Source organism: Xiphias gladius, chromosome 6 (genome assembly GCF_016859285.1).
Source record: "Xiphias gladius isolate SHS-SW01 ecotype Sanya breed wild chromosome 6, ASM1685928v1, whole genome shotgun sequence".
Lineage (NCBI taxonomy): Eukaryota > Metazoa > Chordata > Actinopteri > Istiophoriformes > Xiphiidae > Xiphias > Xiphias gladius.
Window position 1 is genome coordinate 7,455,388 of NC_053405.1, and position 15,002 is coordinate 7,470,389.

At 44.3% G+C, this 15,002-nt stretch overlaps 1 protein-coding gene across 1 annotated transcript; it reads right to left on the reverse strand.

The window, feature by feature from the left end:
* Positions 1-582: 582 nt before the first annotated feature.
* On the reverse strand, positions 583-4,057 carry dmrt2b (doublesex and mab-3 related transcription factor 2b). The gene is made up of 3 exons (XM_040129316.1): positions 3,680-4,057; positions 2,504-2,606; positions 583-1,546 (listed from the first exon to the last, which is right to left on the reverse strand). The coding sequence occupies exons 1-3, from the start codon at positions 4,055-4,057 to the stop codon at positions 693-695; spliced, it is 1,335 nt and encodes a 444-aa protein (XP_039985250.1). The 3' UTR covers positions 583-692.
* Positions 4,058-15,002: the final 10,945 nt, after the last annotated feature.

Sequence of the window (15,002 nt, forward strand, 5' to 3'; positions counted from 1 at the left end):
TTCTCTGCTAGTGAAGAAACATTTGGCTCTTTTTAACTGTCTTCGTCGAGAACAGCTCTTGTTCCCCCTTTCATTGTTAATTTTCTTATGAGTTGGAAAGAGAATTTCTGAGCAGCGCCCGGTTTGTTTAGTCGCTGTTGTTTCGTTCAGAGGTCACTGAGCCACAACCCACACTTTGATTTAAAAAAAACCAAAGTATAAAGGAAGAAATGGGCACAAGTTCAAACACTACTTGACTTTTTCATCAACTTTGTTTTATGAATGTACTGGATATTTCTTCTGCAAGAAAATATGATTAATGTAGGACAGTCAAAGCAGAGTGGCTCAGTACATTTTTACCGCACTGCTGACAGAGGAGTAGAATAAAGCATTACATTTTTAAAGTGTGTATTTGTACAAAAGAGGCTCAATGTAGGCAAGTATTGAAGTGCATATATATCTTTCATTGTTATATTTTTAATGATAGTTAAAATGTAGGAAAATACATTTTAATGAAAAATAAGAAAAAATAATACAAGCTGGAAAATTGTTTTTAAATATTTCACATTTTGCCATTTTATAGCAACCAGTTCTTGTCAAGAAAAGTGTTTCGAAACCTGTCATACAACCAGCTATTTTTATATTTATACCCTCAACATCAATTCTTGGTCCACACATAAACAAAGTGCTCTAAGCCACTTTCCCTTTGCCTGTCATGCCCTCAGCAGAGCCTCTACAGAGAAAGGTAATGGCCTCACAGTGGGAGTCCTGACTGAGTTGCCATGAGGGCTCTTGACAGAGTCAGCATGAGGACCTGCCTGGGCGGCAGAAGTGTCTGCGCTCCAGCCCTTAGCTGTCAGAGGTCTGGGATCAAAAGTCCTGCTCGTTGCACTGACACCTGCGGGGCCCAGGATACCCTGATCTGATCTAAAAACAGAGTGTGTGATGGCTGAAGAGCCATTTGAGGCCATTATTTCTGTTGGTTTTGAGGGGGATCTGACAAGTTCTAGACCTGACAGACCTGTGTTGCCATGATTTCTGAGTCCTTGCTGTGATGGTAGAGGTATAAGCTCCGGTCGGTCTATCTTCTCATTGACCTTCCAGTCATTCTGCACCTCCTCATCCCCGATAGCCTTCTCTGGGCTTCGGCATAAAAAGTTGTTATAGTCACCTTCTGCGGAAGATCTGCTCTTTAGGTGGAAGAACCGATAGAACTGGAAGTCACACTCATACAGAGGCTTATATTTATACACAGGCACATAGCTGGATGTCCCTGCGGCAGTGGCGTCCTTGTTGAGAGGGCAGCAGTGCAGGCTAGGGGAGACGGGCAGGGCTGGAGGGTGAAGCACAGGGAAGAGGGCGGAGGAGGCGAAGGAAAGGTCGCTCTGGAGCTCCCTCTGTCTCAGCTCTCGCTCCAGCATCACGTTCTCCAGCTCCTTGTCTGCGAAGGCTCGTCTCTTCCTCATCCGGGCGCTGATGGACGGGCACGTCAAGTGTGTTTGATCGCACTGTGCCGGCTTAGACCAGCAGGCGGTGTCTTCCTCCAGAGGAACCATCGGTTTCAGCCCTGAACATGGGAGTAAAGTCACACGCTGCTGTTATATTTTCATTTATTTCATTTATTTATGTAATTTGAAGTTGTTTCAGGCAATTAATTGTTGTGTTTATGTTCGAGCACTTTGAGGTTTATTATTTTAATCATGCAGCTGGTTAGTGGTGTCATTTTTGCTTTACTGAGAGCACAGGAAAACTTGGAGGGCTATAAAGAAGACAAAGCTTCCAGCAGCCAGCAGGTGTAGATCTATATCTATATCTATATATATATATATATACATACATATTATAGTAATGGCCTGTTGTTGTGAAATACTGAAGCCACAATGATCAAGTGGAAAAATCAAGTGCAGAGAATGCTGGGTAGTGGCATCCATCAAGCACAGGCCGTGTCAAAAAGGCTCTGTAAATGCAATTACCCTACCGTATGTGTATACATACATAATCTATACACATGTACATATAATGTATACACAATACACAGCTGTAGAATGTCACTAACACTGTTTATTCAGTGACACTGTGGGAGCTAACGTCCCATTTGGCCAGGATAAAGGTTGGGATTATACGCATATTGGTTATGGTTAAAGTTGGTCTTAAACCAGCAGGGAATCCATTTCCTCAGGAATTCCACAAAACATTGCTGTCATTTCTGTACTTTTATTTACCCGCATGTTAGTCAAGTTCTCTGGAAATGTCGTGTCGGGGAGAGAAGCTACTCCTGACATGTGAATGCACACCCGTTGCAAGTAGAAAAGAATTTGATTTGACACATCGGCAAGCGCTGAATCCCTTCCACCACTAGCAGACGACACACCGAGCCAACTGATTTGTGATCTTGCATGAATTCTGACGGATGCAATGCATCAAAAGCAATAAAGCAAAGTGCAAAAGGTGACTTTTAAGTGTGTCATCCGATCCCCAATCACAATCTGGGAGAAAAAAAGAAGAGACGTTGATCAAACTTCACCCTGCAGAATGCTCTTGGCCAGGATGCTCGGCTCGGCGGCTCTGCTGTAACGCTGATAGGCCGTCCTCCGCAACGGAGCTGCACACCTCGCGCCCCTCTTACCCTGGGAGAAACGAGGAGACAGGAATGAAACAACGTGGACATAATCAAATCATACTGAGACCAATCCCCATGGGTAGCCCAACTGAATAATACATCACGTAAGAGACAAGTACAGGTCTCTGTGATTCTAATAATTAAAAAAGTCCCACTGACACTACAGGACTGTAAGTATAAATGGAAGTCATTTTGTATAGAGGAGTATATAAATACCCTCTTCTATGCTATACTTGTTAATTAAGTTATTTTATTTTGATAGAATATTTAATCAACAGTATTTATTTTATGGCACAATTTAAAATACAAATGATGTCGACCCCAGTGTCAAGTTTCACATTTTGCCTTCAGTTTCAAATGCAGTCAGGCTTCCGGTGCTAAAGTTAGAGACACTCCTTCCTCCGAGAGATGTTTAAATTTCTGCTGAGTGATATTTGTTAATATCTGTGAATGTTTGAAGTAGTGTGTCCGTTGGTGACGACTGCTTTGTAGAACTGTATTTTCTTGTCGTGATGTACACCGTGTCATTTGCTCAAAGGGCCTCTCGTGTAAAAAGAGAGGTTGATCATGGTGAGACTTTGGAAACACTGTAAGTGAAGCTCGACTAACTAGCTGCAGCTCACTCCAGGAGCCCTACTACAAGATAACTGGTAAAACATAACTCAAATATTCAACTTTTGATCTAACTTGAATTAAAAATGGAAAGCAAAAAAAAAAAAACAAACAAAAAAACTTCTCTGCTTCAAGCTGTTATAGCTCTGCACCGTTTGGACAAATAACATCAAACTTCCCCCTATGTGCAGCCATGTGTGTGTGTGTGTGAACTAATGTGTGTGTGACAGAAATCTGTCTGAAATTCGTTGCATTATTTCTAAAAATTCTAAAAACGTTGTTACTTTTGTATTCTGAACTTCAGTCTCTGAACTTCAGTGTAAATCCCTTTTACTTCACTTTTTTCCAATACTCCCATTTTTGATCCACAACACTGTGATAACTCTGTCTGTAAATTACTATTCGCCCCCTGCTGGGGGCCACGGTTTACCCATCTGTTTTGCTCTCCACTTTCCCTCCGTCACTGACCTGCCCTCTCCTCACCTCCGCAGCTTGCTGCCGCCTCAGCGCGACCTGCGCTGCCATCACGCGCTGGCGCTCCACCACCAGCAGGCAGCAGGCGCAGCGACAGTCCCTCCAGCGGCAGAAGCGTTTGTGGCCTTTCAAACACGACACGACGCCGTGGTTCCGACAGCGGGCGCATTTGGGGCTCCGGGTCATCTTGCGTGGCTTCTGCTGCTGGCGCTCCGGGGACAGGGCCCCTTCTTTCTGGCCCCCGTCCCCGGGGCAGCCGCGCTGCCCGGCGCATCCGTCTGGTCTTGTCACGTCAACTACTTCTTCGGAGTTTGGCACTTCAGATTTTGCTGCGGTCTCCTGCTGCGGGCCTCCTTCCAACTGAGAGGACATCTATGACTGGTATCACGGGAGTCCCACTTTGAATGCACTAAGTTGCTGCTCAGCAGACTCGTACGCAAAAGATGGAGCAGGATTTAAACTCTGGATGCAACAAAACAAAAGTTACTTGTTAAAGTAGAGTTGGTGTAAGAATCTCATCCTCTGTCAAACTGTCTTAAAGAGCCGGGAGAGCTGATAAAGAACAACGGCGGTGCTGTTTTACGCACGCATTTTGATCACAGACATTGTTCCAACACAGTTTCTAACACTGCAGCAGCTGCAGCCTGACGGACGTGGGCGGCAACAGATTCTCCCAATCTAAATAAATCGGCCTCCATCAACTAAAACGACGCATGGCGAGTACGATCCCGGGACTACAGAGACCCCGCGCCACAACCGCACAGACAACGAACTCTCAGCACCAACCCGTGAGCTGCGGTGTTGCGCTCCCGTCTGCTGCTGCTGCTGCTGCTGCTACATGACAGGGTTCTCGGGGTGGAAACTTTGCAGCCCTACCGCCAGACGTTTGAAATGTTAAGCCCCTCTCAGCTGCTGCCTGACGCCGTTTTCCAAGAACACGCGGACAGTGGACCGGGCCACAATGCCGAGCAGCCTGGCGCGGGACCCAGGAGCGAAGATATGGGGGAACCCGTTCACAGCAAAAGCGACTCCCCCCGTCCTATAAACACTTATACCTGCCCCTGCCCTGCCCACCTTGGGAGTCTGTTCTCATCTTTCAACAGAAATTTGGGATCTTGCCAGAACCACGTCTCCAAATGACAGGCGTCGTGTTAGGAGATCCCAATTCATGTGAGGACAATTGGAAAATGTAGCCGAGAAAATGTATCTGAAAAGCATTTAAATCAGTGAACTGAACGGCTAAATTAAAAAAAAAAAACGAGCAAATTACACGAGGGGTAAAACAATCAGCCTACTACTACAACTAATAATAATTCTAATTCTTTTAATACTTGTAGTAGGAATAACATAAATGCAGACCGACGGTCCAGGCGAGCTAAAGAGCAGGCTTTCTTTAAAACACACAGCCACGGTTATGTGCCCCTAAGGTGGCATATGTGTGTGAGCAGTGTGTTTTACCAGACCGATACAATATTGACTAAGTATGCAGGCGCCTTGGGGAGAGGAGGCCGGCGTGGAAATGAGAGAGGGGGCGAAGGGCTGGGGGGGGGGGGGCAGCGTTTTTTTTTTTTTTTTTTCACAATACCTCGGAGTCATCCTCACACTCACATTGACTCATGAAACCGTTAAACAATCCAGCGATTTGATGGTTCTCCCGATGAGTCCAGTGTCACCGGTTCTGAGCTGAAAGTGAATAATCAAAACCACGGAAACACATAAATATTCCCACTCAGTAAATGTTGTTTTGATGAGTGTTTTTTAACTGATAGGGGATTATTTCAATTCTCACCTTTTTTTCTTTTTTTTTTTTTAAATGAATATAATTTGATGTTGATATTAGGTAACGCATTGCGTGATGAAGACATGGTAGTAATCGTCGCCAACGCTGTTTAGTTCTGAGGCAGCCGCACTTGCCCCCGGTCTGGCGCGCGTAGTGCACATTACGCATGGGGTGAATGTCACCGGACGCTGCCTCCGCGCCTCCCCAGCGGCATGCGCCGCCGATGCCAGCGTCTGAGCTGCCGAGCCCCCCCACCCCCCCGAACTATCACCGTGAGACGCTGCGGCGAGCGGTGCCGCGGGCTCCGCCGAGATGGCATGAAAAGTGTGCCCCCCGGTGGCGAGCTTCTGTAATCACACCCGGGGTAATTTGATTTCGACCTTTTTTCCCCCCATAAGGGAGGAGGCACTCAAAATGATGTTCACCGCGGGACCGTTTTGTTTGTCAGATTTCCACGATGTGGCCCGATGCCGAGCAGCGGGAAAAGTCCGGAGTTTGCAGCCCTTGCTTCCGGCAAGAAATAATCAACGCATTATCTACACAGCTACACCAAAAACAGTTCAAAAAAAGGAATTAAATTGCAGGTTCTTTCTGCACAACTTTCTGCTCCCAAGGGGATCCCCCCCCCAAAAAAAAGGCCCCAGCGTTTTACTGCAACATGCTGTATATAAGGTTTGTATGAGTATGAATATGCAAATGTGCTGAATCCAGTTTGTGTGAATGGTGACGCCCAGATCACCATAGAATCACGGGACCAAATACAAGTAATGTGTAACGAATAGGTTGTGCGTATATGAAAGGCTCTTTGTAGAACAACAACAACAACAAGAACAACAGAAACTACAACAGCACGAGTTTATATTATTTTCACAAAGCATTTTATGCTCCAGAGTCTCAGAGATAAGACGCCAAGGGCCCAGTCACCTGGGCCCGAGGTGCCCTGTCAGATCATACAGGGCTTAAGGATCAGATATCAAAGATGTAGGTAGGAACCTACAGCTTTGATAGTGTAGATCATACAGGGCTAAAAGATCAGAAATCAAAGATGTAGGTGCCGCTTTGATGTCTGATCTTTTAGCCCTGTATGATCTGACAACATCCGTAATGAAATGATTATATTTTCAGGTTCAGTTTAGTCCGGCTCCTGCCAATATAATCATTAAAGTGATACAAGCAATTGTAATCTAGAGCTTTGCCACAGTTTGGTAATGCAGACCGGAGAAAAGGGTATCAAAGTAATCAAGTGATATAAAAAGAATTTATAGGTCCCTTGGTGCCTTTGAAAGACATCTTCAATATTTGCAATATTCCCAAGGTGGTAAAATCCAATCTGAGCCTTTTTGAAATCTCTGGACTGGATGGATATTTGCATTGAAGACATTAGATACCGAATGCAGTACACATTTTACCACCTATGATGCTGTATCCTGCCATTGTGGTTCTTCATTAAAGGATGCTGATAGAGCAGCGGTAGATTAAACAGAACCGGCTCGCCCACCGCCGGGCCCCGAGTGCTCCAACTAACACTCAAGGGGAATCCGCAGGAGATACGGAGAGCGTTTGTGCATATTATGCTCCACTTGTGAAACTCCTCCACGTCAGGTGAAAAAGCAGCAGCCATGATGACCCCATATGGCATATATCAGAGGAAGCACACAAAGGAGGCCAGGAAGGTCGTATCAGCCGTCCCCAGGGACTCCAAAGGCCTTTCACACCAAGTCCAGTATTTTCTCATCAGTGTTGCGGTTGTATGTTATTATTTCTACATTGTCCATTCAGCACGTGTGACTATATAAAAGGAAGAGAGTGACTACTTTAAAAGAAAATCTATATTCATTCACGTAGCTTGTTTTAATATGATGTATGATCATCGGAGCAACTGATAGTCACAGTGTCTGAGCAAAAGAAGAGGGAGAAGAACTATAATATAGGAAAGCAGGAGTTTTATTCAACCCTCATCACGGTGATAATGAACATTTCCAAAGCCAGATCACATTTTATTGCAATGTTCTTAAACACTGAATAACTTTTTAATAGTTGCCTCTACAATTTCTGTGCATCGCAACTACATTATGGTTGTAACTACTCTGCTGGAATATAGGAAAGGATTTTTTTCCATGTTTGCATGAAGCCAACTTTGATAGTTAGAAAATAGGACGTTGGTACAATATGGCTCGAAATTGCAGTGCCTTATTTCGAAGTCACGCATTCCTCCTTCATGCTTTTTTTTGCGGGGGTATAACAACGTCGTGCTACTGCTCCTTTTCCTGAGAGTGGCCTAACTAAGATGTCGCTTGTCAGAAAAAGATAAACACAGGCTGTATAATGTGCTTAAACAAACCACAAAAGCTCTCAATTTCCTGTCTACAAATGGATGGATGGCTAAATGGCTACTGTTGCTGGGAACATAATGGGTGGGACATGCATTGCGTTGTACAGTGTGTCCATGGAAAACAGGTTGGTGCCCTGGTTATTAAATACCATAAGCTGTGCTGCTGCCTGCAGTGGAGTGTACCTCTCAGGGCCCCTTGACTCCCCGACAAATTGACTGTCATCGGCAGTGACATGGTGCTCCGGCATTCCTGTCACACGTCCTGCGGTTTTACCGAGAGTTGTGCCCATCCACCTCCCTTTTCGTAGCAAAGATGGGGTTTGACAGGATCCCTGGCTCCCACCATTCGGCCTGCCAGCATGTCCCCCTCTATCCGCCTTCTCCCTCAGTGACTGGCGTCTTCAATCAATTTGTGAAGTCACTCAAACCGACCTCAGAAGGCGGGCAACCTGTAAGTGACACTCAAGGACGAGAGAGCTGAATGTATGTAGCGTGCGGAAGTTTACAAAAGGAAAACACAGGAGCTGGGAGGCAGGCTGCGTTGTCAAACTAAATCCTGAGCTGAATGTCAATTCACTTCAAAGAGAGAAATTAAAAAAACACGCTGGGCAATGTTTCACGGTGCCTTTACACAAAGGCTCCAGCACCCTTATCCACCGCCAAAGAGCAGGTGACACCTTGGCGATTATCAGCGTAAGGCAGGGGCCATTAAGCCGACAGTTTTTTCAAGGGAGGTTTAACCTGCACCTCAGAGAGTATTTCAGTGCATCAAGCCTATTAAGATGGAACAAACGCCTGCTTAAATTAATGCACTTCTAACCTCATCATATTAGACACAATCAGGTCCTGTTCGGGTCTCTTTTCATATGCTGTGCACCGCATGAAAGGTGTTGCTGTGAGCAACAACACAAACAGTGATGAGTTTGGGGAGGATAATACTAAACAAAATACCTAGTTTAACTTGTCCCAGTAAGGTTTTATAGAAATATTAAACTTTGGCAGATGGAAAGGATATAATCTATGCCTCAGGCTTTACTCTCCGTGACAGCTGCCTGAAGTGGCCGGCAAGACTGGGACAGGATTCGGGTTTTGTCCCCCCTTCCTTCAAAGAGGTCAAGTTGTGGTCAAAGAGGAGAATCTCCGAGATGCAAAATTTTGTAGAAGGATCATGATGCATCAGTGAGGCCTGATACCCAACACCATAAGGATTGGTTTTGGTCAAATTATAGAAACCTTTTCAAAGCCCTTTGTGCACTGATGGACCTTTTGCACAGTATCCTTGCTTCTCATTATCATGTTGTATATTCTTGGAGTTGTTTTTTTCCTTCATCTGTTCTGTATCTCTATTTCGTCGTCTCTTCCCCATTTTTTATTTTCTTATTTTTACAAATGTCCTTCTTCGTGTTCCTTTCCCTCATCTCTACCTTCTTCTTATCCTTCTTTATCTTATGAATCTCATATTTGTGAAGTAATAATTCTTATCCAGTGGTGCTACAGCCATCATAACCAGTGGGTGTTTAGCGGGCTCGACAGTGGGAGTTCAGCGGTTGTGGTTTCCATAGTGGAGTGAGAGTTGATTCACTAAATCCTGCAGCGTCGGTACATTTCGCACAGAAAAAAAGAAAAAGAAAAATCATATGTGTGTTGTGTGGAGTATAGTATATATACACTCTGGTTGGGGATTTTAGCTGGTCGTCTTAACTGTAAAACAGCTCAAAGTAAACACAACTGGGCTTGGGTTTGGAGACCAGCGGTGTGTCTGCACCTCACTCATACCTGCCACCATAAGCCCTGGTGTCTGAGCATCCAAAGCAAAAGCAGTCCGGGTCCAGAGCTGTGGAAAGGACAGTGAAGAGATTGTGCTTTATCTGAGGCACAGAGTGTACCTGATTTATTCTTCCAGGGTACGGTGATATTTTTGCACAGGTGTGGGGGCGAGCGAGATGAGAACAGCCAGACGCAATCAGATAGCGAAGCAGAAAATCTATCAGGTTAGAGAAATTCAGACAATATTAAACAATTTGATAAGGATATGATGTTTTAATGAAGATGTAAACGGGCTTGATTTGGTTTTGGATGAAAATATCGGATGCTTTATGCATGTATTTTAAGGCACAAGTTGGTCCAACAGTCATGGTCATGGGAGTGCCGAGGCTCTGCTGTGGATATCACTGAGTGTTCAACCCAGTCAGAAAAAGCAAAAAAGAGAGACAGACAATGGGAGAGAAGCAGATGAAGACTAGGCTTGGGGTTTAGAATGAGGCATGTATGGGGGAAGAACAGAGCAGGGCTGCATCTGTGTCTCTGGATGGGTCTGTGGCTACAGCCGTGAACATAGTTACATTTGCATCTCCATGATGTGATGCTTGATGACCTGAAGAAAATCCTCCAGGAGCCAGAAGTTGCCCCATCACGGTCCATTTGAGCCGACACTTTGTGCTGTTGGCTTCAACATCTCCCTCTGCCCTTCAGTCCATCTTGTCCTTTGGTCTTCCTTTGTTCCTATGTTCACTCTTTATACTTTCTCTCTTTCTTTCTTTCTTTCTTTTTGAAGTTATGTTTTTAGGAACCTCTTTCTTTATGTCTTTCTTTCTCATGGCTGTGTAGAATTCTGATCATCTAAGCAGTCACGCTTTTGGGTCAAAGAGAAGGAAAATCAAGATATATCATTTACAGGATACAGTTACAGCAGCCTGTCATGTTCTGTTGGCCAGAAAAACCTAACTGTAGTAAAGTCAAAGAACTACTAAATCAGTAATCGTTTAATGAAGAATTCACACGATACCAGTCAGATGGTAGATGGTAAATGTTCCTGATTTATAAAGCAGGTGTACACAGTTTCACCTCTTTTTTCTCACCTCTTTTTCACAACTCTAAATATGTTGGTTTCCATTTGAAGCAGAATGATAAATGTAAAAAAAGCCCAGCCTCAGTTGAGTGATCGATTGTCTAAGGATAGAGGGGCTCATGTGTTGTACAGATTTTAAAGCGCTCTTGAGGAAATCTGTGATTCTGGGCTATATAAATTAAAGTGACCTGACTTGACTTGAACATGGACAAAGAATAACTTAATGGTCAGAGGATCCTCGTGCTGTCATTTTATTGAACTGGCTGCATTTTGTTATGCCAAAGTATGTTCCAACTGTCATGTAGCAAAGAAACAGCCTAGCATCCCTTTCCATAGCCCCACGTAAATCTGTTTGCATGACTCAATCAAAATGAATCACTGTGTACGGCTGCCGTCGGACTTGGTGTACTCGCTGGATTACGCTGCCGCAGGTGTTGGTTACGGTGCTAGAACTGAAGATGAATAAATGAAGTTAATGAAATGTGTCGAGTTTGCCATGATCTCATAAACATAATGAAGACCGGTGAGGCTGTTAGATATTACCCGATGTAAAATAAACTGACCTGGAGGAAAATATATAGTTTTTTGTTTTTTTTTATGTGAACCTTTCTTTTCTGATGTTGTTGCTGAATGTCCATTCTGCATGTGTGCCTGATTCACGGGCAAAACATTCGAATTCTTCTTTAAGGTGGCTTTGCTAACATAAACAAAGCACCCTTTGGACCATCAGTGATGAGGGGAGATGCCGTTGTCACACAAACTCACAGACCATGATCAATGTTCTATTTAACACGTCTGGTTTCAGGCCAAATCAATGCAGGACAGGTGATCCCTGACCTAGACACAGCAGGTTGTTATCGTTCTGCTGAATGAATTTAACCCCCCCTTTGCAATTATATCTCACCATGATCTCGCGGTCTGCTCAGGGAGCAGTTATAGCGCCTGAAATGCTGTGTGCCTCTGTGTCGGCTATTGATTTAGCTTGTGTCAGACTCAGGTTAATGAGAACTCTTAAATAATGCAGACACAGTAGCACCATGTACACATAGAGCGTCTCATGCCTGCCCCCTTCCATGGATGCCCCTGTCTTACTTTCTTTCTCTTTTCCTCTTTCCCCACCGGCCTCCTTTTCTCATTATCATTCCCTCCTTTCCCCTTCACCCTTTTCTCCCGTAGACAACACCTGAGCATCCGTAGAGGAAGGTTGAGGAGGGGTACCCCTTGCCTCATGCCCCTTTCTTCCAATCTCACCACCTCTGATCCATTGTCTTCCTGACTGGCGTGAGATTCAAAGGCACCCCCTTGCTCCCAGAGATGAGGTACCCGTGCTGCAATAACAGCAGAACAAGAGCCTCCCAATGTAGCTGCTCCCTCCACCTATTGTATCAGATTGGATGTGTTTCTACCAGTTTATTGGCTCTTTTGTCTTTTGGCTTGTGACAGGCTATCTCACTGAAGGTGTGGTTTTCTGAATGGTAAGCAATATCCTCTAAGACAAAAAGAAAAGCACTCAGTATTGTGTAATTACCGTAGCGTAATGAGCCTCCAGATGAATAAGCTTTCAGTGAAACAGCGTTCCATAAACCACTGCTCTGCGATGCATAAGCAAAAATGCAGAATACGTTTTGACTAATTAAAAATAACGACAAGTGTTCCATTTCCGTTGCTCACCGTGCACTTTTCCTGCAAGAGATGTGCCCACTTCCAAGGCTGGTGAGATTAATATTCCAAGTATACAAATGTTCAAAGTATTACTCAAACATATTTATGACATGGTCTAAAAAGTAGAAAGAAATATACTCTGTTTTTGCTTCAAATAGCAAGAGGCAAATCTGAATTCCTCAGGACTTGTTATGAGTTATTTGTTAGTCAGGAACTCAGTGGATTTTGCTCACGGTGGAGGTGATGAGGTCCCTGGCAGATTCAGCCGAGGCCTCTGACAGATTCTTTGCAATGCAAATCACATCATTATGACAAAATGTGGAAATTATTCTTGGATGTTTGTTGACACCAGGGAGCCGCATTAAATGGCTTCTAATGTCATTTTTATTCTGGCGGGATGCACAAACTACACCAATGCACGAAATGTAATAAAGATAATCACCACTGTGTAGGGTTTAAAAAGCTGAAAACATGCTCCAAAACATCAAAGTCATTCACAAACAGATGGCTTTGATATATCTCTGTTCTCAAAGTGTCTTCAGATACTAATTAAAGAATATTAACTGACATTTGGCCTTAAATTGCTTTTGACAGGCAGCAGAAAGAAATCAGGTAGTTGGATGAGGGAGGCTGTGCAGATGAGTGGATGCTAATTGTGAGCCCGCTCTATACATTCACGTGTTTGATCATGATATGTGCACCAGGAGCAGGCAGAGCTTGGGTTTCTCTCCGCAAGCTGCACTGCGTTAGCGACCGACTTCGCTGCTTCCTTCAGCTTGAAAAGTGTAGAATCTTCTCGTCTCTGCTCTCCGCTGACTGCCTCTGACAGCTGGGGAGAACGTATGGAGAACAGTCGCTGGGGGTACATTATAGATGCTCTCACGCTTCACTGTTTCTTCCATTAAATCTACTCATGAATCAAATTAGCTTGCTTTCCTCATCTGTCACTTTTCTTCGAAGCCCGCCAAAGGTGCTGGCCCAGTACTGTGGCCCTGATAAATGCTATGACGGAATGAATAAATTGAGCTTTGCATAAATGGAAAAACTAGTAATATCTGGGAAAAAAGGTGAAGCCTAATCAGCATCTACTGTGGCTGCTGAAAAAATCATTAGCATACAGAAATATGTTTTTCCACTTTATTGGGTCCTAATTGTCGATTTCTCTGACTGGATGGCTGCCTCTCCCTGGATAATGATGCCATACAATCCTCCATATGGGAAGAGTAAGTAAGAGATAGAGAGGAAGAGAGAGGGGGGCGGGGGCACTAGAGAAGAGAGCTAGATACTGTATTTACGCAGATACTGTATATAGATACATGGCAGCATCCCACTCCCCACAACCACCTCCAAGGGCTCTGGAGAAGCGCCCAGCGCAGACCCAGCCTTCCTGATCACTTTGTTCAGTTTGCTGGTGTCACTGACTCTGATGCTGTTGCCCCAGCAGACTGCAACAAATAATGTTGGACTGGCCACAACAGACTGGTAAAAAGACCTGCGACATCTTGCGGCACACATTAAACGACCTAACCTCCCTCAAGAAGTAGAGTCTGCTCTGTCCTTTCCTGTAGACAGCCTCCGTGTTGCATTTCGAGTCCAGTCTGCTGTCGAGGTGGACTCGACGAGGTATTTGTGTCCCTCCACTACCTCCAACTCCTCTCCAAGAATGGAAATGGTGCTTAACATAGTCCTGGTCCTTCTGAAGTCCACAACCATCTCCTTGGTCTTGGCCACATTCAAGAGCAGGTGGCTGTTCCCACAAAGCGGTCCACCAGGTCTCTGTACTCTGCCTCCTGTCCACCACAGACACACCCAACTACTGTGGAGTCATTTGAAAACTTCTGCAGATGACACAGGACTCAGAGTTGTGCTGAAAGTCTGAGGTGTACGGGCTGATGAGGAAAGTTTGGATGATGAGGAAAGTTTGCATACAATAAATCCAAAGTTTTCTTTTTGTCTGATGGGACAGTTGACAAATTGGTAAAAAGTTGGTAGTGTGGCAGAAAGAGAAGAGTGGTCAAAGTCTGAACCCCCCCCAGATAATACTGACGCACAGTCACGGCTAACAGTTCAACGTCCGGGACACAGAGATGCTCTTTCACCGTAACACGTCCAGGATTACACCATCTGTTGTTTACAAGCACTGCACTGAGAAGGCACTGAAGAAATGAAAATATAAGCTGCTCCTTCACACCTCCCCCAACCTTCTTTCATTTGACAGATGAAAAAAACAAAGTGTATCCTGGCTCCAGTGTCTGAGCAGGAGAGGGAGAGAAGAAATGGAATAAATATGGTGTAATACTGAAAGGATCGGACATCATAGGTCTGTACTTTGAAGACAGCTACAGAGGGGATTCATTTAGAATTCTTCCAACTTCAAAAGAACTGAGCAAATAAATATATGATAGGTGTCAACTGAACCAAAACAACACTGTATGCTCTTGGTCTATAAAGAAAGAAACTGAGGCTTTAATGTATCTTTTATACATTTCAGTCTGAGGATGATCTTTATATCATATCTCGAGTCCCCTTCTTTGTCAAGACATGTTAAGTCCAATGTTTAAGCCCAGGTGAAATAAAAAAAAAGTAATCCCTTTTTTTTCAGGTCTGGCTAATTTTTTCGCTTTAGTAGCTCATGCATGAAATCAATAAGATATCGGGCAATTTACCGTCAAGTTAACTACTCTGCCTTAACAAT